This window comes from Stenella coeruleoalba (genome assembly GCF_951394435.1).
Source record: "Stenella coeruleoalba genome assembly, chromosome: 13".
In the NCBI taxonomy this organism is placed as follows: domain Eukaryota; kingdom Metazoa; phylum Chordata; class Mammalia; order Artiodactyla; family Delphinidae; genus Stenella; species Stenella coeruleoalba.
Window position 1 is genome coordinate 51949209 of NC_137159.1, and position 27922 is coordinate 51977130.

At 45.6% G+C, this 27922-nt stretch overlaps 1 protein-coding gene and 1 long non-coding RNA gene across 4 annotated transcripts; one reads left to right on the top strand and one right to left on the bottom strand.

The window, feature by feature from the left end:
* Positions 1–13243: 13243 nt before the first annotated feature.
* On the bottom strand, positions 13244–17009 carry LOC307196385. The gene is made up of 3 exons (XR_013831124.1): positions 16875–17009; positions 14720–14767; positions 13244–13390 (listed from the first exon to the last, which is right to left on the bottom strand). It is a non-coding gene; the product is annotated as an uncharacterized lncRNA (long non-coding RNA).
* A 391-nt stretch (positions 17010–17400) lies between these two features.
* On the top strand, positions 17401–27125 carry MCFD2 (multiple coagulation factor deficiency 2, ER cargo receptor complex subunit). 3 transcript variants are annotated; one of them, XM_079941271.1, is made up of 4 exons: positions 17401–17504; positions 23188–23348; positions 24100–24259; positions 25635–27125. In XM_079941271.1, the coding sequence occupies exons 2-4, from the start codon at positions 23200–23202 to the stop codon at positions 25761–25763; spliced, it is 438 nt and encodes a 145-aa protein (XP_079797397.1). In that variant the 5' UTR covers positions 17401–17504; positions 23188–23199; the 3' UTR covers positions 25764–27125. The 3 variants fall into 3 exon arrangements, with proteins under 3 accessions (XP_079797397.1, XP_079797398.1, XP_079797399.1); XM_079941272.1 differs by lacking the exon at positions 17401–17504 and adding an exon at positions 20439–20572; XM_079941273.1 differs by lacking the exon at positions 17401–17504 and having other exon boundaries at positions 23282–23413.
* Positions 27126–27922: the final 797 nt, after the last annotated feature.

Below are 27922 nucleotides of genomic sequence, written 5' to 3' on the forward strand. Positions count from 1 at the left end.
CTGCTCCTCTGCTTCCCACAGCCTCTGCTGCAGCAGTTGCCTCCCGGCCTCTAACGGCTGAGTCTCTTTTGAGAGACTGGCCACCCTGCTGGTCAGGCTTCACCCCAGGTGGACGTTGCCTCTGCCCCCTCCTCATCTGGTCCCCAGAATTCTTGTCTCCTTTGACCTGTACTCTGAGGGTAGAGCAGTTCATGCCCAGATCCTCTTCTGTCTGTCAAGGCTGCTTAGCTTTCCAGGGCCAGCCAGTGGCGGCAGAGGCCACATCAAGTTCCTGCAATGGTCAGTCTCCTTGAGGCCTCTCCTACTAGACTGGAGTGGAGGGACCAGGTAACTCCTTAGATTTTCCCAAAGAAATCCTCCCCTCAAAATCTGCCCCGCTGCAACCTTCTCTTCTTCTGACTCTCCTATATCATCTTTCTGGGTGAGGGATTCCCTAGATGAGAGGACCAAGAGACAGGTAACCAGATTTTGAAAATTTCCTTTGAAGATCTGCATCTTTGTGGTCCACTCACACCTTTGATGATCAGTAACTATCATATCTTGGCATTTCAATCAAAATTTCCCACTTAACATCCTTCGTTGTACTTATTTGTTTTTTATTGGAACAAAAACATCATTATTTTTTCTGATTACAAAATGAATGTATGCTTCTTATAAAACTGAACTAATACATAAATGTAAAAGAATGTAGTGACCCAGGGCAATCCCACCTCCCACAGGTAACTCAAAGGTAGGATTTTGCTGTGTAGCTTTACATGTTTTTTCTTTGACACACTTGCACTCTTTGTTAATAACTAAAATGGGATTGTAACATACATGAACTCCAAGGAGGCTTTTCCCTTCCACCATAAGGATGTAAGCCCTCCCATCACCTATATACCTAACAGTATCTTGGAGTGAAATAGGAGAAGAGAGAAAAGCTGAGAGACTGAGCAATTCCCTGGATAGACTGAGGATCTAAATGGACAGCTTACATTATTTAATTAAACTGTGATTTACTGGAGTGGACTAAATTTAGTTTTCTCTCACTTTCCATCAAGATAGTTGCTTTAGAGGAAATAAGATCAGTTGTAGAAAACCAAAGGGCTGCATTTGTGTTTCATACTAGGGAGTATCCTGTGAATTTTCAAATTCCTACTACAAATGAAATTGCTGGGTTGGACAGTATGCACCTTTTCAAGGCTTCTGGTGAGCATTTCCATTGTGAGAGTATACCCTCTCTTACATTTTCCCTATACCCTCCTAACACTGGATATTTACATTTTTGCCAGTCTAATAAGCCAAAATTAAGAATTAAGCCTTTCTTTGATTTGTAACAATGTTGAGCAAATTTTGCATTAGGTTATGACACATGCTAGTTATTTAGGCAATACACACTCTCTTTGCCCAAGTTTCCATGTTGACTTCCCAATAAAATCTTAGTTAAGTTTTGCCCCAGGCTGTTTTTAAAGAATCCAGGCTAAAACAAGTGGGCTCCAGAGCAGACTGTGAGAGGCCTGTTCCTTCCCCAGGCCCCAGGGTATACGTGGACCCCGACAGGAGGAAAGGCTGAAGGAGACACTTCCCCAAGGGACTTTGAGAGGCCACCATCAGGGCTGCTTCAGGCCTGATCAGTCACCCTCCTCCCTCCTAGGAGAACCTGCCCCACTCATTCATAGCCCCAAACTATGCCTAAGCAGGTCATTCCAGGCCAGGGAACCTTGTGAATTTAGATACCAGTGACCACAAGACAGAAGAGGGGGCTCCTGCTCCAAGGGAAGCCAGGCCACTCATGGACCAATTAGCTGTTATGGATGGCTTGACACACAAAAATGGCCTAAACCAGATTCTTCTTCCCAGGGATTTCAGCTAAGAAACCCAGAAAGAATTTGCTTGTAAACTGTGGAACTAAAGTTGTAAAGATAAGGAGGTAATGAACTGAGCCCTGGGCAAGCCCAAACCCGGCTGAGTCAGCAGGGAGAGGAAGATAGGCAGAGTAGAGGAGCTGTTCCCCCTGACACAGGAACCTCTCCCTCCTGCAGCTGGGCCTCCAACCTTGGAGCTGCAGCCACCCTGCCTGACTCTGAGAGCCAGGGGCTGCCCAGCCATCTGCTGTCCAGTCCACAGGAAGACTACAGTGCCTTCAGCTCTGCTCCAGGCTCACACTTTCTTGTGTCCCCAGCATTTATTTATTTATTTAGTTAGTTGTGCTGGTGTTAAGTTGCTGCAGCTTGCAGGCTCCTTAGTTACAGCTTGCTGTCTCCTTAGTTACGGCTTGCTGGCTCCTTAGTTGCAGCAGGTGGGCTCCTTAATTGTGGCACATGGGTTCCTTAGTTGTGGCATGCAAACTTTTAGTTGCAGCATGCATGTGGCATCTAGTTTACTGACCAGGGATCGAATCCGGGCTCCTTGCATTGGGAGCGTGGAGTCTTATTCACTGCGCTACCAGGGAAGTCCCCGTCCCCAGTGTGTACATAGATGTGGTCTCCGTCCATCATAGGTTGCAGGTGTAAATAATACATACCTCTGATCGACTCTGGATTGGCCTCGCCAAGCCACTCAGAACACCAGAGGAAAGGTTTTGATCACAAAGGATAAAAAGTATGTGAGCATTTCTTTTATTTTTTTATTTTTGGCTGCATTGGGTCTTCGTTGCTGTGCATGGGCTTTCTCTAGTTGCGGAGAGCAGGGGCTATACTCTTTGTTGCAGTGCACAGGCTTCTCATTGCGGTGGCTTCTCGTTGTGGAGCATGGGCTCTAGAGCGCAGGCTCAGTAGCTGTGGCACATGGGCTCAGTAGTTGTGGCTCACAGGCTCTAGAGCACAGGCTCAGTAGTTGTGGCACACGGGCTTAGCTGCTCCGCGGCATGTGGGATCTTCCAGGACCAGGGCTCGAACCCGTGTCCCCTGCATTGGCAGGCGGATTCTTAACCACTGCACCACCAGGGAAGCCCATGAGCATTTCTTGAAGCATTTTGAGCAGATATGGAGCAAGTTTATAAGGACCTTCCAAGAAAAATAAGACAAAGTACACAATAGCATTTTACAATGAACTCTCTCCTTAAACTTGGATGGGAGAAAGTTGTTTATTAAAATCCTCTTGGCAATTCTGGTAATAAACCCAAAGGACGGCATCTAAAATGGACCTGCTTTAATCTCCTCTTCCCCCACTCTACCTCCAAACAGTAAAGATTGAGCCATCAATCAGTATAGAGAGGTTCATGTAAACACTCTGCATGGTTCTTTGCATGTAAGGCAGCCCCTAAAATCTAACATTCTTCCAGAAGGATCAGAAGGGTTCAAACCTTTACCCTTTTCTGAAAAAGCATGTCCTGTCAAAAGAAGTCCCTTTAATTTTAACACATTCCTTTCATCCATGTCAAGGGTGGTGTGAGTGTACTGTTGACCCTGAGAACACTTATCCTAATTACTTACAAAGAATAGTGAAACAACTGATGACTAAGCAGAGGGTTTGAGCTAATGCTTGGAGTAAACACTGTGGCTGGGAAAGCTCCAGAACAAGTAACTACCTCCGTTCGTGCAGCGGCTGCGATGCTGGAAAGTAACGTATCAATTGAAGTTTTGTAAAATTAAATATTATTAGAAAAGCAGAAATGATCATCATAAAAAATGCCCTCTATAGGAAGAGACTTTTATAATGTGAATAGTCAGGCTGTAACCTATAGTTTATTGGGTTTGTTTAGCCAATGGCTTGTAAGGATCCTAGTTTCCTGAATCAATACCCAGGGGCTCCAGCTCAACACTCACCTACTCTGTAAAGCCTTCCCCTCCCACCTGGGTTTTAGAATTCACTTTCATTCATCTCTGAACTCAATGTTAATATTGTCTGTGTCCTACATTTCAGCTCTTTTGGCTTTCAATATTCAATTCCTACAATCTCTCTCTTTTTTTTTAACGAGGTACAATTTAATACTTTTTAAAATGCTTCTGTTGCCTCATCCTTCTTTTCTCTATTTCTATCATTGCGTTCTTCAGTATATTTATAATAATCAGAATTTCAGGTATAGGTCAACAGGTGTCACTACGATAAATAAAATTTTAAAAGTTTACCATTCTTTTAAAATTGATTATCAAAAGGTACAAACTTCCAGTTATAAGATAAATAAGTACTGGGGATGTAATGTACAGCGTGATGTACAATTGCTGTATGTTATATGTGACAAGTTGTTAAGAGTTCTCATCACAAGAAAAAACATTTTTTATTTCTTTAATTTTGTATCTATATGAGGTGATGTATGTTCTCCAAAGTTATAGTGATAATCATTTCATGGTATATGTTAAACGAAATCATTATGCTGTATACCTTAAACTTACACAGTGCTCTATATCTCAATTATATCTCAATAAAACTGGAAGAAAAAAATACTAAATAGACAGGAAAAACTTTGATTAACTGCTTCATTCACGAGTCTATCCCTTCATTTATTGTTATTAAAACTGTGTGAGAGATTGGGTGGAGAAAAGAAAATAATTATTAATGTTACTTAGAGAAGATTAAACCGTAATGGTGGGAATCTGGGGGAAAGTCCGGAGAAAAGTCAGCATAGGAACTGGTTTGTGAATTGCCTTTTTCCACCAAGTAAGTCAGTTGATATAGTCAAGTTAATTTATTCTGAGCAGACACGTGTCAGCATTTTACTGAAAAACAAGTGCAGTGTACTGAACTGACCTGTATTTTAAAAAAGTACTGGAAGCTGATTGGAAGCAGCCCAGATCCCTAAAGGCCGGTTCACAGAAGGATCAGTTAGTTCAATGTCCAAGCTACTCCCAATTTGCCAAATGCGTGATTTACCAAAAACTTAACTCTTGAAAATATCCAATGAATATTCAGGTATTTTTTATGAGTATCACAGGGAATATGTGTTATTCAGGATAGTCTTCGAGATATTACTGTCACATATTCTAATTTAAAACATTTGTATTCAATATGTCCTATAATATATTTTTCTTCGTGTATCTGAATATATTCCATAAATGTATTCACTTCTGTTTCTTTCAAAACACCTTAAAATGCTGGTAAAATAAATAAAGCTTTCTGTTCATTGGAAAGCTAAGCTCACAAGAAAGTAGGGAACATTCTCAGTGGTCACAAAACTAAGAGGGAGTTAAATTGTGGGGTAGGGGAGAGCGGGAGTCAGATAAGGTGAGGCGGAGGCCTCCCTGGGGTTTACTGTCTCAGGATCCAAGGATTTTGAGTTTTAATGGACATATAGCAACAGAAGAGACCTTGGGTTAACAAGAATGAAGAGATAGACTTGATGCTTTCACATAAAGTTAGAACTCTGCAAGGGCTGTACCTTTGGTGAAAGCATGTACCAGAAACAAAACTGCAGAAATGCACAAGGAAACAGAGAATCTCCTGGTTGAGCCTCTTGATTTGGTTAAAAAAATTTCCCCTGAGAATTTAAAATTATAGTCTGCCCTTACTCAGGTCTAGAGTTCAATCTTATACTACCTATAGAAACCAGGGGCCCACAAGTTGAAAAATTAACTTAAAAATGGATACCAAGCAGATAGAAGCAAATATAAAATCTCTTTGAAAGGAATACACTCTCCACTAGGACCACACAGGATTCCCATAGACAAAACGTCACTAAAGATGAGCTCATCATCTAAACTTACAAAATGCAGGAGGAAATCATCACCATGAGTGAGAACTGAGAAATTCTGAGGAGAGAAGTGGTATGGACCTCGCCTAACATGGTAGCCTTGGCCTGGCATGAATATTCCACAGTTAAAATCTTCAAGTTGTCAGAAGAATCTGTCAGTGGCTGAAATTATTTCCTTTGTTTAGCCTAAGCAACCCGTTCAGGAGCACACTTCACAGACCAGACTCTGCTAGATGACAGCTAATCAATTCGCCTCCCCCCACCCAAATATCAAATGGAAAGAATCCAAAAACTTACTGTGCTTAGAGTGTCTGTAGTTTTTTCTTTTCTCTTATAAAGCCCCCCCCCCCCCTTTTTTTTTTTGCGGTACGCGGGCCTCTCGGTGTTGTGGCCTCTCCCATTGCGGAGCACAGGCTCCGGACCTGCAGGGTCAGCGGCCATGGCTCACGGGCCCAGCCGCTCCGCGGCATGTGGGATCTTCCCGGACCGGGGCACGAACCCGCATCCCCTGAATCGGTAGGTGGACTCTCAACCACTGCGCCACCAGGCAAGCCCTATAAAGCCCTTTTTGTTGACAACAGCCTAATGACTATTCTCCTTAAAATAAGCAAGTATATCATTTGCATGCAGATAACTAAATGTCTCTGAGGTACGCTTTCGCAGAGTCAAAAAGAATAAACACAGCAGCAGGACGAGACCACAATAACTTCGGATAATATTGAACAGAATTACCAGACTATTACAAAACCAGCTTTGTTTGCCCCACTCTGCAACAAGCCAAACACTGAGACATGGAAGTCTGCAGCAGAGAAAGGGTTTATCCACGAGACAGCTAAGCGAGGAGATGGGAGAACAAGTCTCAGATCCGCCTCCCTAAAGGTGAGGGGCTTGGGATATTTACAGGATAAAGAAGCAGGGTGGTCTGAGCATGGGGAAAGGGGGTTGAAGATAAGAAAAAGGTGAAGTAATCAGTGTTCTGCGCAGTGTATCTGAGTTACATGCTTCTTCATGAGACACGTGTTCAGAAAATGGTGGCATTAGCATGATCTGATGATGGAGTTTTTGTCCCTCTCACAACAATAGGTTATCCATCCGACACTTGCACAGGCCCAGTTGAATGGTCAGTGTGCTTGACCAGTTTGAACTGGGCAAGACTAACTCCATGTTCCTGAAAAACAACTTAAGAAACCATTACTGGGACTTTCCTGGTGGCGCAGTGGTTAAGAATCTGCTTGCCAATGCAGGAGACACAGGTTCGATTCCTGGTCTGGGAAGATGCCACATGCCATGGAGCAACTAAGCCCGTGCGCCACAACTACTGAGCCTGTGCTCTAGAGCCTATAAGCCACAACTACTGAGCCCGCGTGCTGCAACTACTGAAGCCCACGCACCTAGAGCCCATGCTCCGCAACAAGAGAAGCCAGTGCAATCAGAAGACTGCACCCTGCAACCAAGAGTAGCCGCCGCTCGCCGCAACTAGAGAAAGCCCACACGCAGCAATGAAGACCCAAGGCAACCAAAAATGAAACAAAATTTTAAAAAATTAAAAAAATTTAATAATAAAAAAAATAAAATAAGAAACCATTACTATAGCGACTCATATGTCAGAGGTTTTATCTGGAGGGGGTGGTTAAAGGAATCTTATGATATATTGCCCAGGCTACAGTGAAGCTTGGAGGGTATGCAATTTGCAAGAACAATTAAAGCAAGCTTGATTAGTGAAGGCAGGTTACAAGTTATTATTTATTAAGCAAGTTATAGTTCAAGGATTCTAATTGTTGACTGCCCTCAGTTTCAAGACTATTAAAAAGTGTGCTTAAAATAATTAGACTTATCCCTAAGTATTTTACGTTTTGGGATGCTGTTGAAATGGTATTTTAAAAATTTCGTTTTCTACATGTTTATTGTTAACATACAGAAATAACATTGATTATTGTATATTGACCTGCAGCCTGTGGCCTTGCTGAATTTACTTAATAGTTCTATTGTAGATTCCTTAGAAGGATTTTCTATCTGCATGATCATGTTATCTGTGAGTAAAGACCATTTTCCTTTTTCCTTTCCAATCTGTGTGGCTTTTATATATTTTTTTGCAGTGGCTTAAAGCTCTACTAAAATGGTCGATAGAAGTGTTGAAGTGTCCTTGCTTTGTTCCTGATGTTAGGGGCAAAGTATTCGGTCTTCTGCTACAAGAACATTAACTGTGGGTTTTTGTTTTTTAATATTTATTTATTTATTTGGCTGCGCTGGGTCTTAGTTGTAGCACTCAGGATCTTTGTTGCCGCATGTGAGATCTTCCTCGTGGCATGCGGGATCTTTTCAGTTGTGGCATGCGGAATCTAGTTCCCTGACCAGGGATTGAAACTGGGCCCCCTGCATTGGGAACACGGAGTCTTAACCACTGGACCACCAGGGAAGTCCCAACTGTGGGTTTTTAATAGATGCCCTTTATCAGGTTGAGAGACTACTTTTCTGTTTCTAGCTTGCAGAACATTTTTATTATGAACAGGTATTGACTTTTGTCAAACACCTTTTTCCCCCATCTTTTTAGATGATCGTAAGATCGCTTTTCTTATGATAATGTATTTATTTCTTTATTTAGATACTGAAGGGAAAGAGCTCGAACCTGAAGTTTTATGTACAACACAGCCAAATTTTCATTTCAATGAGAGAAAGTAATAAGAACATTCTCAGGCACACAAGGCCTCAGAAGTTTAACACACAAAAATCCACAATGAAAATACCTTTAAAAGAAGTGTTTATGTAAGAGAAACAAATCCAGGAGAACCTTCAAGAGATATGAGATGTCAGGGTGATCAAATATTTTGATAAATTTATTGCTGTTTAAAAAAATTAAAAAGCTAAGACTAAAGAAGAGAATGTTTATCCAAAATAACTAATGTCAAAAATTCCAGGGGCTTCCCTGGTGGCGCAGTGGTTAATAATCTGCCTGCCAATGCAGGGGACACGGGTTCGAGCCCTGGCCCGGGCAGATCCCACATGCCGCGGAGCAGCTAGGCCCGTCTGCCACAACTACTGAAGCCCGCACGCCGTGCTCCGCAATAAGAAAAGCCACTGCAATGAGAAGCCCGTGCACCGCAACGAGGACCCAACGCAGCCAAAAATAGAAAAATAAATAAAATTAATTTATTAAAAAAAAAATTCCAAACAAGAACAACATGATGGGGGAGGAGAGGGAGACAAAAGGGGTATTAAAAAATGCTAATGCATTTGACTTGTTAGAAGGGAGGTATATATACTTAGAAGTTTAAGAAACCAACAGTTGTGGGAATTTTCGTCAGGAGTTAAGTGTTCTTTGATAATAGTCAGGGATGGAAGAAGTGGGGTCATTAAATACAGATGGGTATCATTCCCAGCACCCCAGTTTATAGTATAGCTGAAAAAGAACATCCCAAGAGAAGCCAGAATTCCAAACTTTTAGCACCATGTTTTGCCCTTATCAGAAATATGAATAAGAGACGGAGAAATACAAAACCCTACCCCACTGCCCAGATTAAGCAGGTTTTACTGACATCAGTATTTTGAATTGCCCCCTTTGTGGTTATCCTGAGGTTCTTATACCCTGGGACAATGCATCTTAGTAAGATTCAGGGTGGCATTTCATTGTTTAAAGGGGGGAGGGAACATGACTGTGAAAGGGACAAATGGTGTGATGTTCTAAGGCAGGTCCTTATCAGGCAGGTCAGTTTTCATGGAGTGCATAGAAAAATGGACAGGCTGGAAAGTAATCTCTAAAACTACCTGTGCCTGAGCACCCTTGGAATATCTGCATGGACCCTCTAGTACTCATGCTCTGTATGAACAGTGATGGGTCATTATGAATGAATGGAGAATTTTTAAAAAATTAATTTAAAAAGTCACCAACCCAGAATTTAAAAATCTTGCCTCAAGCGAGTCAGTGCCTCTAAAAATGTCCTAAAAGATCTCTTTTGTCTTAGAGCTCCTGAACACAAGCAGCTAAAATCCAGATGCAGCGTCTGATACTGTGGTAATCTATATTATAACGTAAGATGAATTTACAAACTGTCAACTTAAAAAATGCACAATGGGCTTCCCTGGTGGCGCAGTGGTTGAGAGTCCGCCTGCCGATGCAGGGGACACAGGTTCATGCCCCGGTCCGGGAAGATCCCACAAGCTGCGGAGCGGCTGGGCCCGTGAGCCATGGCCACTGAGCCTGCACGTCCGGAGCCTTGCAGAGCCGGTATATATATATATTAATTTTTCAGCCGGGAAATACCTATAGTCAAGCATACATCTTCGTAAAAGATTACTGCTAATGACAAAGAATAGATATCTATGTCTGGGAAGATGCAAGAATTTGGGATCACTGAAATTCTTCCTCAAATGTGCGTCTTAATTATCTAGGGTCCCGTGTATCCAAAGCACAGACTGTCTCATCATGTTTTTCCCATCGGGAATTCTGCTCAGGGTGCACCGCTGGTGGACAACTATAGTGGGTTACGACTTAACCCTTTGTATAAGGGGATGAGTGACACCCTTTGTTCTTTTTGTTTACAAAACGAATCCTGTCTCTTATGAGAAAGTTATGGCATTGATGAAGAACATATGGGACCTTGGGAATTAGGATGGGGGAATCTAGGTGGATTTCAATCTGAGTACCTGGCATTCCTAAAACTCACTGGGTCTCCCTTCCCAGTAGAGGCAGCTTCTTCCTTCCATCCTCTGATCCCTTGCTGGTACTCTCTATTAGCTGAGCCAGCAGGAAGCCAGCTGACAGGGAAGGCTAGGAAATGCAACCCACTGGGGTCAGCCTGCTTGTGATGCAGAACACAAGAGGGGAAGAGTGAGGAATGGCTCTGGAGGCAAATACGCCCAGGACAGGACACCCCTGTGCTTTCTGCATGTGCCACTGATGTCCAAAGTTCTGCCATGGCCTGTCTCTGTCAGGTGGATCTGCTTTGCATCTTCCTCATCCCAGGTCTCATCTGGTGTGCTTTGCTCTCACACTAGCCCTCTTGGAGGGCTTTGGAAGTCTTGCCTCCTTTGGCTGAACCATGCTGGGGTTTGAGGGCTTGAGGGATTGAGGATGCTCTCAGGCCCATCTTCCTAGACATCACTCTCAGAATTGCTTCTCCATTGTTCAGGTTCCATACTGGGCCCCACGGGGCTTGCCACCTCCTGGAAAACACCCAAGGGAGGGCTCCCCTGGTGGCGCAGTGGTTGAGAGTCCGCCTGCCAATGCAGGGGACACAGGTTCGTGCCCCGGTCTGGGAAGATCCCACATGCCGCGGAGCGGCTGGGCCCGTGAGCCATGGCCGCTGAGCCTGCGCGTCCGGAGCCTGTGCTCCGCAACGGGAGAGGCCACAACAGTGAGAGGCCTGCGTACCGCAAAAAAAAAACCAAACAAAAACACCCAAGGGAAAGTGGGGACTCTACCCTGGTCTCCTCTCAAACCTAACCCAAGTCATGAGCCGTTGAACCAGGTTGGGATCATTTTTAAAGGGATTCTGCCCAGAAGAGTATCTCTTGGACAGCTGGGGAAAACCAGACATTGAGAGAGGACCACGAGCCTTCCAAAAGAGAGGTGCTACCCATGTCAGGGGGACTGCAGTGAGGGGTTCAGCAGGGGAGCCACACAAAGGCACTCAGTCAGATGGAGTGGGGAGAGCAGAGCCGTAACAACTTCCTTATCCCCCTTACTCCAGTCCATCCCCCCACCCAACCCTAGTGTGGTCATAAACAGCAGCTAGCGAGATGGGGAAGAGTTGGTGACTGAGAGAGAGGAACTTGGTATTTTATTAGACAACTTTCTGTTCTACTTTTTTTCTAGCCACATCCATGTGTAACTTAGATGCAAAATTTTTTTAAATTAAAATTCATGAAATGTACATTAACCATTGTATATAATCAAATAATTATGCAGACCGTACCACTCTAAATGAACAATCTCCAATTTCAACTGAGCCTTCAACTCAGGCCAGGAAGTCTTCTATCTCCTTTAGGCAGCTTGCTTTCCCAGATACACAATGATGATTTCAAACTCTGACCCACTCAATCTACCTGCCCTTCCCCCAATCACGGCTCTCTCAGAAAATAGCCATGCCTCCCACATTTCAGGCTAACACCCATCTGGGCTTTGTATCCATTCTCTCCTGCCTCCTCAATAACCTTGTTCTTTCAGTTTTGTCCATTCTGCTCTTTACAGTGTCATTTTTGCTGGCTCCTTCCCAAAAGGATTTAAACATGCACAAGGCCTTCCACCTTAAAGACAACACTTCTGGATCCTGTGTCCCCCTCTAACTACTTTCCTTTCCCTCACAGCCAAGCATGAGAGGCTTGCCCATACTTGCCGTACCCAGTCTTTCCCACCAGCCACTCACCACCCACCGTACGTTGGCTGCTGCCCAGCACTCCACGTAAACTGCTCTCTGAGCCCCCAGTGACCTCACACTGATAAATCCAGTTCACATCTGAGTCCACATCTTGCTGGACCTCTGTATCACGTGAGAATGCTTTGGATTGCAAGTAACTGTCTTCGAGTGGCTTAAACAAATAGGAGTTCTCTGCACATAACAGGATATCCGGAAGTAAGCAGCTGCTGGTGTTGGTTCAGTGGCCCACAGCGTTAGGGCAGCCTTTCTAAATTCTCTCCCACTTCCGTCCATGATTGAGGATGACTGCTGAGACGGTACGTCCCCATTCAGGGCTGGAGGAAGGGGAAAGGTCTGCACCCGTCACTTGTCTCTTTTATCAGAAAAGCAAGATTTCCCAAGTTCCCCTTCCGTCTCATTGCCCAGAACTATGTTACCTAGCCATCTAGCTGCAGAAAAGATGGGGAAGTGAGTGTTTAACGTTTTTTAGCCTTCATTGTGGAGACAGACAAGAGAGAAGGGTGTTGAAAATGGAAACTGGGCTACCACCGACTCAAACTCATCCGCGTTGGCCCGGTGTAGCTCTTTGGTTACCTGAAACCCATGCGCATCCCTCTTTCTCACATACACATCTGACATGCGGGGAGCTCACTCCATAGAGGAGGTAATCCTAGAGTCCCAGCCAGCTCCTACATACAGCTGGGAGTCCAGGTACTCTGTGTACCGTGCAGGCCCCTTTCAGGTCCAGATGTGGCTTCTCATGGTTGGATGATTTAAGCTAAGACAAGTTCATTTTCCGCTAAAATGAGAAAGATGGGACGTACCAAGTGTTGGAGAGAATGGGGACCAATAGAACTCTTGCTGGAGTGTAAACTGACACAGCCACTTGGAAAACCTTTTGGCACTATCTAATATAGCTGAACATCTGCATTCCCAGGAGCCAGCAGTTCTGCTCCTAGGCTAATACCTGACAGAGACCTGAACAGTTGTGCAAGAAAAGACATGTTCTACAATGCTGAAGTAGCATAATTTATAACAACCTAAAATTGGAAACCACCCAGATATCCACTGACAGTAGAAGGGAAAAGAGAATAGCATACAGAGATGAGAATGCTCAAAATCTACACACTATGAATGAATCTCAACATAATGTTGAGTAAAAGAAGCCATAGATAAAAGAGTATGTACTGTGGGATTCCATTTACAGAAAATACAGAAACAGGTAAAACTGCTCTGTGGTGTTAGAAGTCAGGATAGCAATTACCTTTTAGGAAGAGGGTGGTGCTTGGAAGGGAGCACAGGCGGGTCTCCTAGGGTGTTGGTAATGTTCTGTTTCTTGATCTGGGTGCTGGTTATATGGGGGTGTTCAATTTCCGAAAATTTATTGAGCTGTATGCTTTTCTGTATGGGTACTTCTGTGTATACTATTCTGAAATAATAGAAAAAAATATATATTTACATATATGCCCCTGGTTCCTGGCCCAGAGCTTCTAAAACACTTGTAATTTCACAAGTGATAAGAAGCATCTTTCGTTCTAATACTTGGCCTTTGACCCTGGTTCCAAATGCTTTGGAATTTCCTTGGTGATAGGCGTGTCCTTTGTTCTAATATGGTGACCCTTGGTGGGCCCCTGGATGGCTTCAGGATGGGTCTGATCACCATAAAGACCAAATCATGATTAGACACTTTGAGTTTTTAGCTCTACCCACTATCCTCCAAAAAGGGGAGAGGGACTGGAGGTTGAGTTAATGATCAATTACGCCTATGTGAGGAAGCCTCCATGAAAATCCCAATAGTACAGGGTTGGAGAGCTTCTGGGTTGGTGGAACACATCCACGTGTCTGCAGGATGGGGCACCCCAGCTCCAAAGGGACAGAGGCTCCTGTGCTTGGGACCCTTCCAGACCTCACCCTATGTATTTCTTCATCTGACTGTTCATCTGTACCCGTTATGATATCCTGTGTTATATAATAAACTGGTAAATTTAAGTGTTTCCCTGAGCTCTGTGAGCTGTTCTAGCAAGTGATCAAATCCCAGGAGGGAGTCATGGGAGCCTTCAATTTGTAAAGTCGGACAGAAGTCATGGGTAACCTGGGGACCTACTAATTGTGCTTGGCATCTGAAGTGGGTGGCAGTCTTATGGGGCTGAGCCCTTTACTTGTGGGGATTGTACTAACTTCAGTTAGTGTCAGAATTGAATTGCACTGTAGGACGCTCAGCTGGTGTTGTAAGGAATTGCTTGGTGTGGGGAAAACCACACATCTGCTGTCAGAAGTATTGTGTGTGTGAGTAAAGGGAAACAGAAGTGTGTTTTTTCTAAACAATCGTGCATCAATAAAATGTAAAAAAACAAAACCAAACAAAAAATACAGGGAAACACATTCAATGCACAATGTGAAAAAATAATAAATACTTCCTTTCAGAAAAAAAGAATGGAAAAATACGTAGTATCCCCCAGTCAGTGGCAGTGTATTAAGTTCTTGTTGGGAAATCTGGCAGCCCTTCCCTTGTTTAAACAGGAACAGACCAATATTGACCAGGCTTGAGATTTTAGGGACACATGATTGCCTCAATCATTTGTTAGGCTTCTGGTCAATTCCATACATGAGTAATCACAATCAAATAACTTATCTAGGGAGTCTTCAAATGGTTTTCTAATGAAAGATTATATTTTCCCCCAAAATAATTAATATATTTACTTGGTTTTTTAAAAATTAAAGCCAAACAAAAAGATATAAAATGAGGTCTTATTCTTACCTCTGTTCTCTTTCATTAGTTTCTTGTGTATACCTCAAATGTTTCTTTCTGCAAAACAAGCAAAGCCAACTATTAGAATATTTAAGTCTTCTAGGGGCTGGTATCTGTGTGCTTAATTGCAGTGGAGACAATTCAAAACACAGCAGGTACAGAAGCCACCTATAGTCCATCTTTGCTACCTTGGGCCTCCATCTTCTCTCCTGATAAAGCTGCCTCTTCCCTGTCTCCATTTGTGCTGGCTTCAGCTTGGGTATTTAAAGAAAATTATTTATTTCAACCCAGCAAGTCTCCAAATTGTGGGACTCAGCTAATTTAGGTTGTAAACTGCAGGTAAGCTGTTCCTTTCCCACCAAGGCCTTATTTTCTTTAATCTCTGCTTTCCAATCAGTTATCCCTAATCTGGATTTGCCACTCTCTTGAAGGACTTTGCTGAAAGCTACTTAAAAAAGGAAAAAAAAAAAAGCCAACAGTCATGAATGTTCTGTATTGTTCCTGAGATTTCTCCCGCAATACAACTTTGGATGGCATGTGGGTTTTTCCCAAGGTCCAGCAAGTGACAGCAGTTCAACAGTTTAACTACTGCTTAACATGTAGGTCACCAACTTTCCATTTGGAATAGAGTCTTTACCACTGGCTACCTTAACCTTCTGTTAGCCAATTTCACGTTTTAGTATCTGTTTTTTTTTTGTGTCCTACTTCTGGTACCAAGTTATTTGCCTGTTAGGAATGGGTTCAGCTACAAGTTATAGAACGCTCACCTATAAATGGCTTAAACAATTGACTCACGGACTAAAATGGGGCAAGAATGAAGGTAGGTAGCAGATGATAGTTTCCTGGATGTCAATTATACCTCAATAAAGTTGAGGGGGCAAAAAGGATGGCTCCTCGAGTTTGGCTTGAACAACTAAATGGATGGCAGTGATAGTCACTAAAATGGGAAAAACAGAGAGGTACACGTTTGGGGGTGAAAATGAATATTTTGGTGGGCCAAGTTAAATTTGCGATGCCAGTTAGACACTCGTGTGGATATGTCAAGTAAGCAGTTGTTTAGAGGAGTGAGGACTTACAGGCAGAGGTCATTGTTAGAGATCTACCTTTTGGAGTCATCTGCTTGCAAATGGCAGCTAAAGCCATACGACCAGATGAAATCACAGAAGGACAGTGGGTAGGGAGACAAAGAAGGGGACTAAGGATAGAACAGTAAGCACTCTGATATTTACAGGTTGAGCAGAAGATGAGAAGTCAGTGAAAAGAACCCAAGAAAGAATAGTCAGTGAGGTAGGAGGAGGACCAAGAGTACATGGCATCAGAAAACAAGAGAAGAACGTGTTTCAAAGTGGGGATAGCTGACTGAGGAATAGTACTGAGAGGGCAAGTAAAAACAGAGGAGAAGCACCACTGAATTTGCATGGAGATTGTAGTTTCAGCAGTGTAGCGGGGAAGAAACCAGAGCAAGATTATATGATCGTGGGGATGGGCTGAGGGGGAGTAATTGGTGATTCGAGAGAGGACAGAGGATAAGAGCCATAGAAAAAGTGTAGGCGTTGGTTAAACAGAATGAGAATGCTTTATCCATCAGACACTGAGCTTGTTGAAGGAAGAGATCATATCTTGTTTGTATTTGTTTCTCTGGTAACTCCTAGCACAGTGCCTGGTACCTAGAAGGTACTCAAGAAATGTTATTGAATTAATGAATAAATGAGCAAATGGTAGAATGGATGCATGGCAGAGGGAGGGCTGAAAAATGAACTAGATCTATAACTAACTCAAACTTCAGGGGAAGGAAAGGGGAAGGAGCCTGGAATTAATAGGGTTTCTTCTATCCTACAAAGCCTCTGCTCTCTTGCCACACGGTCAGGGAAGGGAGGAAATAAAGATTTCTGAACTTCACTGGAAAAACAGTGCCTTCTCTGGGCTATTAAGCTATTAAGTGATTCTTGATCCTAGACCATGTTTTCACCATCCATGTTTATTTCTTCATTCTGCCAACACATAAAAAGATAGGAAGCCCGGGTGCCTTGTTCTCCCAGTTCCCAGACACCCGACATGGTCCTCTCAACCAAGTCCCTGCATCTTCTTCAGTCCCTGGCTGAGACTCCGGCAGTTTCATATTTCCTGGGGTTATTTGGAATTTTTCCTGAGAGATGCATCTTACCTATCTAAGGATCAGTATATCCGAAGTACACAAAGTTTCCTGTTTTCCTCCATCCTGAATTCCCCTCGGGGCACACTGTTGGTGGTCAATTGCAGTGGCTAATGGCTTGATCCTTGTAGAACTGGAATGGCACGCAACATTTTTTTCCTTTACGCTATTATCTTTCTTCCCAACTTGCAGTCAGAGGAACCCAGGAACCTGTAAATGTGGAGGTGGAGGTGGAGCTGAAAGCCAGTTTTGACACCCGCTGCATCCGCTTTCGCCACCTTAGGTCCTCGCCCTACTACGTCCCTGGGGGCTTCCGGGGTTGCCTAGCAGCCTGCGGGGACTCTGGGGGTTCAGGTGGCCCAACCGAGTGTCGCCCTCGGGAAAGTAGGCAGAAGAAACGCCTCCGCCCAGCCCTTACTGGGCCTGAGCCCGTTACACGCGGAATCAGCCCAGCAGCCCGGCGCCGGGCAGGGGCGGGGCCCGCGGCGCCAATGGGCGGGCGGAAGGGGTGCGCGTGCGCACAGCGGGACGGGGGGGTGGGGCGGGGCCGAGAAAAAGCGTTCTGAGGACGGGTGCTGGTGAGGCTCACGCCGTAGGGCTTCGTGTCCGGAGAGAGCTGTTTGGCAACTGCTAGCTGCGAGGGTGAGTGAACCAGGGAGCAGCCGCAATCTGGCTGCGGCCTGTGAGGCCTGTGACCCGACCTTGGAGGAGGAAGTCCGTGGGACGGCATTCAGGGGTCCGCAGCGGGGCGGGATCCCGGCGTCCCTTTGGGGGTCTCGGGGCTTCTGGCTCCGGTTGGGAGGCACGAGCGGCCTGGGTGAGGGTATCGGACCCCAAGTCGGTCCGGGAAGCTAGCTGACTAGGAGCAGAGCCTCTCCCCCGGGGCAGATGGGCCCGATCAGGGCCAATCTCTGCCCTCTTGGAGACCTGCCGTGGACCTGCGCGCTGACCTGAGTCGTAGCTCTCCATCTGCTCCTGTACCCCATCTCTCTCTGGGGGAGACAATAAACAGGTCCTGTCGGGCGGGCGAGCTTGGCCAGGCCGTGCCAGGGGAGTGGGGAGGCAGGGGGAGCTTGTATTCCTCTCTAGTATTCCCTGTCTGGGCATGGCACCGCCATCCACCCAGTTGCCCAAGCAGAAACCTGGGCATCATTCTCACCTCCTACACTCTTTACCCACCCACATCGATTTCATCACAAATCTCTCTGGGATACACCCACTTCTCCATGCCCAGTTCCTCTGCTCTAGCTAGTTCAGGCCACCTTCATCTTTCCCTTGGACTACTCAGTAGCCTCCTGACTGGTCCCTGTATCCCTTCTCCATCCTCTGTAGTTTGTTATGTAGTGGAAAGCCAGAGTGATGGTCTTAAAACAGAAATCTGATCACGTCACCAGACCCCTCTCCCCATTCCCTTATCGCCCTTCCGTGGATTCCCATTGCTCTTATAACCTCTTGAACAGGGCTTACAAGGCCCTTCGTGACCTGTCCTCTTTTTACTTTAACTCATCCATCTCCACTATACTGTGTCTTCAACCATATTGAAAGCTTTTTATTTCCCAGATTGGATCAAGTTCCTTCTAGGCTTAGGTGTTTGTTACATTATGTTCCCTCTACCTGAGATGCTGTCCTTTAGCACCTTGAAAAAAAAATCATCCTTCATGCATTAACCCAGGTGTGGGTTGGGGCTTCTGTGGTACCCCAGGGCTGTTGCGTGAACTGGTCTTTCTTTTCCAGCAGGCTGTAATCTGTGTGACAGGAGCCTGTCTGGTTCACAGCCCTTTCCTTAGAACCTTGTGCAGCACCAAGCTGTTAATGAAGAGTGTTAGCTAAATGTATAAATGAAGCATGGCAGCTCCCTGGGCTCCCCAAATGAACAAAGAGATCAAGTTATTAAATGCCTGCTTTTTCAGAACCAGTTCTCAATCCCCAACCCATGTAGAGCTTTCTTTGCCTAGGAACCTGGTTCTTTTCTTGCTTTCAGTCCAGGACCATGGTAGTTTTAAATGGGGAAATGCCAGTCAGGTTTTTCTTTGGCATCACCTCTGGCTACAGGATGTGTGGCTGCTTTGAGGTTGATTCTCAGCTGAGGGCCCCAGCAGGAGAGGAAAGTGGCTAGCAGCTGCTGTGGTTTTTATGGGAGGAAGGCTCGCTGCAAACTCTTAGGTGTTGGTAAGACACAATGAGCGTGGGCCTGGCCAAACCACTGGTGGGACGGCTCCAAAGGGAAGGTTTTTTTTGTTTTTTTATTTTGCGGTACGCGGGCCTCTCACTGCTGTGGCCTCTCCCGTTGTGGAGCACAGGCTCCGGACGTGCAGGCTCAGCGGCCATGGCTCACGGGCCCAGCCGCTCCGCGGCATGTGGGATCCTCCCAGACCGGGGCACGAACCCGCGTCCCCTGCATTGGCAGGTGGACTCTCAACATCTGCGCCACCAGGGAAGCCCAGTTATTTTTTTTAGTGTAGTCAGATCCTCTGTGATAGGGAACAACACACCTAGGTTGCAGGATCCACTGCCCTGATTCAGAGTGAAGGTGTGCTATGCCAGGTCAGCTCAGCACTTGGTAATAAATTCACTAGGGTAAAGGAGAAGCAGAGAAAATAGGTTCCCTGTCTTCAGAGAGGGAGAGAAAAGAGAAAAACAAACGGAGCACAATATGTGACCATATGTTAAGGCCAAGTGAGTGTGAGAGACTGCAAACTGAGGTCAGAGGAGGGAACAGTCGGTCTTGGCTGGGAGAACACAGAGGTGACATTTGAATTGGGCCTGGAAGGAACAGGGAGGACGGACAGGTGGAAACAGTGGGAACAAATGCTCTGGGACTGGAAGAGGCTGCTGGAGCTGTGAGGGAAGCCCAGTTACAGTCAGGGCACTGCGGGAGCTCCCTACCATCAGTGGTCTAGCGCTTCTTCCCAGGAATGACGCTTCTCCTTGTGAAAGGTGTCTCAATGGTTGTGTTCCACTCTCTCAGAAATCTCTCCTCTGGATTTTTCTCCAGCCTAGCCTTTAATTTCTCAGAGGCCAGTGAGCCCAGGAACTCCTGGGGCTTATCTGCCAAGCTCTTTGCTTATGGCCTTGAGCTAAGTAGTTGGATGATGCAACTTGTTCTTGCGGTGGAAGGGACTTGCTAATGTTTCCTTTTCAATGTGAGTGGTTTAATTTGTTAAGTGGCAGTCAGATTCCCTGTGCTCCTGTAGCACTTGTAGGTGGGAGTTTCTCTTCGGTGTTTGTAGATTTGTCTTTTGTTGTGGTCTAATGGTTAGAAACCTGCCACAGCAGACCAAAATGGGCTAAGTCCAAAATGTATGGTTCTTGACCTTTATCCTGTCTCCTATGAAGAGGGGATAATTTGGACTCAAGCACTGGGTTGCTTCTTGGTGTTATTTAAATAGAACCTCTCCCCCGCCTACCCCACCCCTATCTGATATACTAAGTATCCAACCACATAGTTATAGGAAACGGTGCCATGGGTCCGATGACCACTCAGCTTTTCTATCTGATAGATGCCTCCGAAGCGAAGTTTCATCCTCAGTTACATTGACATCAGAACTTGGCAGCGTTATCTGTGAAGGTGGTAATCGCCCCCAGCTCCCGGGGACCGTGGCACACAGGCTGAGAATCACCAGCGTCTGAGCAGGCACTGTGCCCAGTGCTGGGGATGTGGACGCAGTCCCCGGCCTCACAGAGCCCAGTTCCGCAGGGGGTACTGAGAGGTAATCAGGCACGTTCAAGGTCGTGTGCACAGCTGTTGTCAGCGATGGACAGGACCCTTCTGAAGGGAATCACTTAGGAGCATATGGGAAGAATGCCGAAGCCAGACTTGGAATTGAAGAAGGCTTGCTGGAGAAAGAGACATCTAATGCATATGAATCTGAAAGACTTGGGAGGAGCTGGCTTCCCCCTCTGGTCCCTCTTGTCCCAGAACTCTATGGTGTGTGGTCAGAACAAGTTGTTCTGCTCTAGTTGGGGCAGTCTCTGCTGAGAGTAACTTGAGACCTTGTTTTCTGGTACCAGGTACAGTGACAGTGGCCTCATCAGGGTCTGGACACTTTTATTTGGTAAGATTGGGATGTAGTTTCTGGCTGCTCCTGAATTATTTTGTAGAGATGAGACTTAACTGGAATCCCCCTTTATATTCCATCCATATAGTCTGGAACAAAATTATGGGCTGAATTGCATTAAATACATATTTGTAAAGACAAAACATGTTTATAGTAGAAATTTTAGAAGCAATAGAAAGGTAAAGAGAAGAAAAAATCAAAATCACTCCTGGGGACTTCCCCTGTGGTCCAGTGGTTAAGACTCCGAGCTTCCACTGCAGGGGGCATGGGTTAGATCCCTGGTCGGGGAACTAAGATCCCACATGGCATGGGCAAAAAAAAAAAAAATAATAATAATCACTCCTAATCTCATAATTCAGAAAATAATCTTTGTTAATAGTTTTTAGTCATTGTCCTGTGTATGAGAAATATACGTACATTGTTTTGGTTTTTACAAAAATGAATTCTTCTTTTTTTTTTTTTGACTGTACCACACGGCTTGTGGGATCGAAGTTCCCCAACCGGGGGTTGAATCAGGCCCACAGCTGTGAAAGCACTGAGTCCTAACCACTGGACTGCCAGGGAATTCCCCCAAAATGAATTATTCTTTACAGATTTTTGTAGCCTGCTCTTTTTCTCTTGGTATATATTGAACATCTTTTTCTGTTTCTGTTATGAATTATGACGATTGCATTATGATGTCCCTATTCAGTTGTGAGACTAGATGCTTCTTTTTATACCCTAGAAGTTATACATCCCAGTGACCATTGTCTCCTTCGGGAGGATACTGCTGATATCCAGCAAATTGGGTTTGGGAAATTTTCTTAAACATTGTGGGAATGGCATTCTCCCAGGGTCCTACCCTACACAGAGCCTTTCAGGACGGGTGAGAGGGGCTGTAACACCTCAGTGGAGGTGGCGACGGCTTCAGAGCTGAGCCCTCTGTGGCATGTGCGAGGGTCTGACTGGTACCTTATGCTTTCTCTTCGCTGCTCTAGGTTTTTTGGCTGCAGCTGGCCCCTTAGAAATCACTGGCCCTTATTATCCAGGGAAGTGAATGTGTGAGTCAGGTGTTTCCTTTGTGTTGTATGGAGGTCTCCTGGCTATCCTTCACCTTCCTTTTTGAGGTCAGTCTGTAAGCCCCTGGAAAGACCAGGACTTTCTGTTTAACAGCAGTTAGTAAAGGCCTGAGCCTTGGTGGGGATACGGATGGGAACAAAGCACTCCTGCCCTCGGGGAGCTTGCTGTGTAGCCAGTTGTGTCTTCTTGTTGACCACGATTCCAAGTCTAGCTAAACCCCAGAAGTACTTGACGGAACCTAATTCCTATGGAACTCTCCTCTCCAGCGCTCTTTCACCTGGTTCAGTTACTTGCCTCCGTCACAGCCCTGGGAGGTGGACAAGGCAAGGGTTAACGTCCTCTTTTCCGTGTCCACCACTGCGGGCCTTGATCTGACCCGCCCCGTTGCTTCCCTCAACCCCCGTCTCTGGACTCACTCCACCTAATACCTTCCCTGCTGTGCTGCCAGCTGAGCCACTGTGAAACCAAGCTCTGATCTCGTCTCCCATTCATGAACCCTCAGTGGCTCCCATGTATCCCCAGGAAACTTCAGCCCCCTTGGCCTAGCGGGCAAAACCACATCCAGCACGGCCTGGTCAACCTCTGCAGCCTGTTGTCTACCGTTCCGTCTATTTCATACCCTCTAAGCTCCAGCCTGACTCAACCACTCGGAATTTCTCTCCCACTTGTCTGCACCTGCCCCTCTGCTCGCACCTTCCCTTCGTCCTTCAGTCCCTCCACATCCACTGTGTGCCCATCCATCCGGACCCTGCTGAAGTATCCCCAGGTCTGTTAACCTTCTCTGGCTTTCCCTCGCCCAAAGGAAACTTCTTCCTCTGAACTCTCAGAGGGTTTAATCTTTCTTTAGTACACCTCACTTTGTGCCTTGATTCGTGCTCTCAGTAGGAAGTATTTCTCTCGCCAGACTATAAGCTGCTTGTAGGCAGAAATACTCTCCAAATCCCTGTAAGCTGTCATCAAGTTGCTTGGTGTTCCAAAGGGGCGTCAGGAAATGTCATGGACCTGCCCTCCCGTTTGAGTGATGGGGACCTGGAGAGCGCAAGGTCACCCTGCAGTCTGGCGTCAGAGCTGTCCTGGGCCCAGGCCTCCTCTTTCCCAGGCTTGCTTCTTCACCCAGGTTCCCAGGAGCGCGCTGTGTCAAGTCTTGAAAGAACCTCAGTTCAGTTCTGGTGTTCTCACCTTCATCTTCTGTGTTCCCCACCTCCCAGGTACCGGTGACCATGAGATCTCTGCAGCCACTCAGAACCCCCTTCCTGTGCGCCCTGCTCTGGGCCTTTTGTGCCCTGGGTGCCAGGGCCGAGGAGCCCGGGGCCAGCTTCTCCCATCCCGGTAGCGTGGGCCTGGATAAGAGCACAGTGCATGACCAAGAGTACGTATTCCGCCGGGGCTGTGGTCCAGGGGCCTCCCCACCTGCAGCTGCAGCCAGCTACAAAGGCGAGCGCTGCCCAACTTTCCTTCTACTATTTGTGCGACCCCTTAACATTTTCCAAGGATGATATTTATTCCTTATGGCCACCTGTAAGTCAGGTATTCTTTTTTCACCATCATATCACAGATGGAGGATCTGGAGGCCCAAAAGGGATAAATGACTTGCCTGAATTCATTGTTTCTCCCTTTCACCACAGACACACACACACACACACACACACACACACACACACACACACAGTGGTAGTTGCAGAGTCCAAAATAGAGCTAAGGTTTCTTGCTTCTGACAAGACCTTTTTCTTTTGTATTGGCATGTTCAAACATTGAATCATTTGTTGCCACTTTTGCCCTGGGCCAGTTAGCCTCACACATTATACTCTGTTATCCTTAAATTGGTTTAAGAAAAAAAAATTAATAGCTCCCCAAAATGCTATAACAATATTCTAATAATAAAAAGGAAAAACACCCATGATCTTGCCAGCATAACAAATGAACTATTTGATTTTGTTTTTCCCCTGCTCCTCTCAGGGCCTCGCCTGTATCTGTCTTCCCTGAGTGTGGTCTGCCACTGTTGATGTTTGTTTTTCTGGGATGGATGAACTTTAAGATCTTGAACGTTTCAGAGTCCTTAAGATTTTGGTAGGATCCCAGCATCGCCACCAAGTGGTCTGAGTCTCACTGTTGGTCTTTAGGCATATCATGGAGCATCTAGAAGGTGTCGTCAACAAACCAGAGGCAGAGATGTCCCCACAAGAACTGCAGCTCCATTATTTCAAAATGCATGATTATGACGGCAATAATTTGCTTGACGGCCTAGAACTCTCCACAGCCATCACTCATGTCCATAAGGAGGTAGGTCAGGCAATGGCTCAGTAGACAGCAGCTTGGAAGAGCCTCCCTCCGGTAACTCAGTCCCCGAACTTGATGACCTCCCCCGTCCTTGTGCAACACTATTGCTGCTTCTCCTTTGTCTGCTCACCCTCTGTTCTGCCTCTTTTCCTGTTCAGCGGTCCTTCTCATACAGGGTGACGGGCTGAGGCAGAAGCCCCAGAGCTTTCCTTTTATCTTTAGCAAGTGCTGCTGGCATTTCTGCTGCATGCCAGCATCTGAGAACCAGCTAAAAGACAGACCACATTCCAAATGCAGAACAGGGGAGAAGTTATCTCATTTGGGAAGAATGGCGAGTCAGGGGACCAAGGGCTCAAGGGATTTGGTGATAATTGAGGGTTTGGGTGATAGAGTACGGTGCTCGTAGTTTACAAAGCACTTCCCAGCAGGTTAGAGATCTCGTCTGATCACTGCAGTAGCCTGGGAGCAGGAAGGGGCAGGCCTTGTTATTGCCCCCAGTTTGAGAGGTAAGGAAGCTGAAGTTCAGATCTTACGTCTCCAGATCTAATGTCTGTCCCACTGTGCCACACTGTAATCTCTAGAGAGCAGGAGAGGCAAAGTTGGGGAGGGCGTGTGCTCGCACGGCTGCGAGCTGAGCCTGGCGGGGTTTGCTTTGAAGGCTGCGGGGAGCGCTAGGGCTCGCACGGGAGGCTGGCATGACGAGCGCAGGGTCTGCTATGGGAGGCATACGGGCGGACGCCAGGCAGAGGGACTGGGGTCCAGCAGCCCTGGCAGGCGAGGATGCTGGTGGCGGCAGGAGAGGGAAGGGGGACGTGGGAGAGGAGGCAGGGGAAGAATCAGCTGAGGACGTGAACAGCAGTAGCTCAGCGCTCAGCCCTGTGAGCAGAAATGCCTTCGCCTCAAAGATCATGATGAGGTCTACTGGTCGGCAGTGCCTTCTTCGTCTTGTTCTGACCTTGAGATGTTGTCTAGCGTGGACTGTTTCCACTTTAGCAGAGCTGACCCTCAGGAGGGCCTGGGCTGTGAGCTTTTCTCTAGGATGGGGCTGTGGGTCCTGGAATCTCTGAAGCTCAGAATTCTGTGTGGACCCAGCTTTCTACAATGAACACGTATGACTGTTGTAATGAGAAAAGAATGAAAAGTAATTTTTAAAACAAATAAGCGAGTGCTTACTTTGATTGTATCGTCCTTTTAACTGCCAAACATCATTTCTAAATTGGATTATTATGAATTGACTCTGGATCTGATATGTGGTTTGTGGATTCCTGGAAGTAGAAATACTACATCTGAAGGAGTTTATTGACATTTTATTTTGGACATTAACCAAGCGCTTCCAGTAAAAGATGCCGCTCATCCTTGTCTAATTTGTACCTTGTAGGAAGGGAATGAACAGACACCAATGAACGAAGATGAACTGATCAACTTAATAGATGGTGTTTTGAGAGACGATGACAAGAACAATGACGGATACATTGACTATGCCGAGTTCGCAAAATCACTGCAGTAGACACGATGTGGCCACCTCCCAGTTAGATGCAAATGTGAACCGTTATAATGTGATCAGACGCTTTCGGTAATGCAAAATAACTCATTTCCAAAATACTGCTACGGTATTTTGAACCTGTAGCAGCTGGTTACACTGGGGTGAGAAAGAGAAATCAAGAGAAATCAAAAAGCAGAGAAATGGGACATTCTGTAGTCCCCAAGTACTATTAAATCTCTTATTGGACAAGGGCTTGATTAAAGAATCCTTTTGAGAATATTGGATAATTGGAGCTGAGCACTCAGGAACTAGACTGGAGAATGCTGCCAGGCTCTAGGTTTTAATTCATGCTACCTGAAGAGTAAGACAAGCTCTTGCTAACTGGACACACTTTTCAGCAACTGAAGGAATGGAATGAATGCCACATGTTTTCCCTGGTGGGTCCTGTCTTCAGGAAACATGGTCAGTATTCTGTAAAGTTCCCCTGGCCTAAATGATTACTTGTTCTGGCCAAGGGAGTATTTATTAGGCTATTTCAAAGCCACAGCATCTATTTCGAAGAATGTCAAATAGTTCAGCTAGCCACAGAGTCTAAGATTCTGTATCTCCTGGCACTTTGGAAACAGCACACCACTGACCTAAGTGATTCACCATTTTCAGTTTTTCAATATTTTATAAAACTACTGCCACATCCTTACGCTTTCTTTTATGTCTTCTTCAACCTAGGAGAGACCTCGAGTCTAAAAGTGTTCTCTACTTCTCATCATTAGCAAATGTTACAGCTTTCTAAATATTTGTATTTAACTCTTGTATCTAGGGTTCTGGTTCGCAGTTTAGAAGCTCTTAGGAATAAAAGGACTTTATCCCTTCTGCTTGATACAGCAGGGGTGAGCTACTAGCTGGGCTAGCGTAAGTGAGACGTGTAAAGATTGTTCACCAAGCACAGTGATTAACCCAATGCAAGTTAGATTTAGAAAGAATGTTGTTTAAATTACCTCTTCTAGCCTGAATACGTGAATTCTTTCAGATCAGGAAAGATTAGAAAAAGAAGCCTGGAAACTCTTAACATTGTGAATAGTAATTGAAAACAAGCAGCGGCAGCAGATTATAATTTGGTTTATGGGATGTGACGCATGTGCTGTGATAGGAAACCTGAAATGATGGTTGAATGGGAAAAAAACTGCATACAATTTGCTGTAAGATATATAGAGACTTATTTTCTGTACCAAAGTATTCTTTCAAGAAAAATAAGTATTTGTAAAAATGGTTTCGTGTCAAGTATTAGTGCAATCAGAGCTGAATTGTAAACTATTCTTGCAAAGTCTAGTATTTTGAAAGATTTATATAATGAATTCTGGATATATGACTAATAAAACCGATGAAACAAAAGAAAGAGCAGGTGATTTTGTCCACATAGGCTGCTTCTCCTACCACACGAAGGGTCGGTTGGTTTAATGCAGAAGTTTACACGTGCCTTCTCCTTCCCGGGTGCTGGGGCCCACCCCGGCGCTACCCTGTTCCTTTCTGCAGGGGTAGATTCCCAGGATTCACAGTCACTTTCCCCTTTTAGGCATTTTTTCCTCTGAATGAAATCACTTTTTTGGACCTTCCTTCTCTGGCCAAGTTCAGATTATGACTGCATTCTCTAGCTTAGGAGAATACAAGGTTTTCTCCTTGAGTCTGGTGACTGGTTTTTCTTTGCCAGAAAATTTAATTAGATAGTGTTATCGAAAGCCTCCCTGGCCCAAGCAAAAAGCCTTCCCTGGCTTTTTGGGAACGACACTTTGTTCTGCCAATGGAAAAGTGAGCAAAGGAAGAAATTACCATTGCCTCCCCCCCAGCCCCACCCCCTGCCCGAAACCCCTTCTTCATCCAGAGCTGCCCTTCTGGATGGACCTAGAGAGCAGGCTCGCGGTTGAAAGGACCTCGCACTGTTGGCAGCTAGGGAGTGAGGCAGCTGGGGAGCAAGAAGCCGATTCTTACAAGGTAGAGTCACCCAGACCAGACACCTCTTTCCTCCTCCACAGCTGGCTCTTATTTGAAATTATTCCACGCTGGCCTCTGCGGTCCTGTTAGTCTACCTTTCCTCTTAGGAAATTTCCCTGGGGGAGAGGGGCCTGCACCATTAGGGGCAGAGCATGGTCTAACCTTCCCTCTCATACCCCCTTTATCTCCTCTCCCTT

Coding starts and splice junctions, on each gene's coding strand:
- MCFD2 (XM_079941271.1), top strand. CDS start 23,200: ATGAGATCTCTGCAGCCACTCAGAACCCCCTTCCTGTGCGCCCTGCTC. Junction 23,349..24,099: donor AGCACAGTGCATGACCAAGA/GTACGTATTCCG, acceptor GTTGGTCTTTAG/GCATATCATGGAGCATCTAG. Junction 24,260..25,634: donor TCACTCATGTCCATAAGGAG/GTAGGTCAGGCA, acceptor TGTACCTTGTAG/GAAGGGAATGAACAGACACC.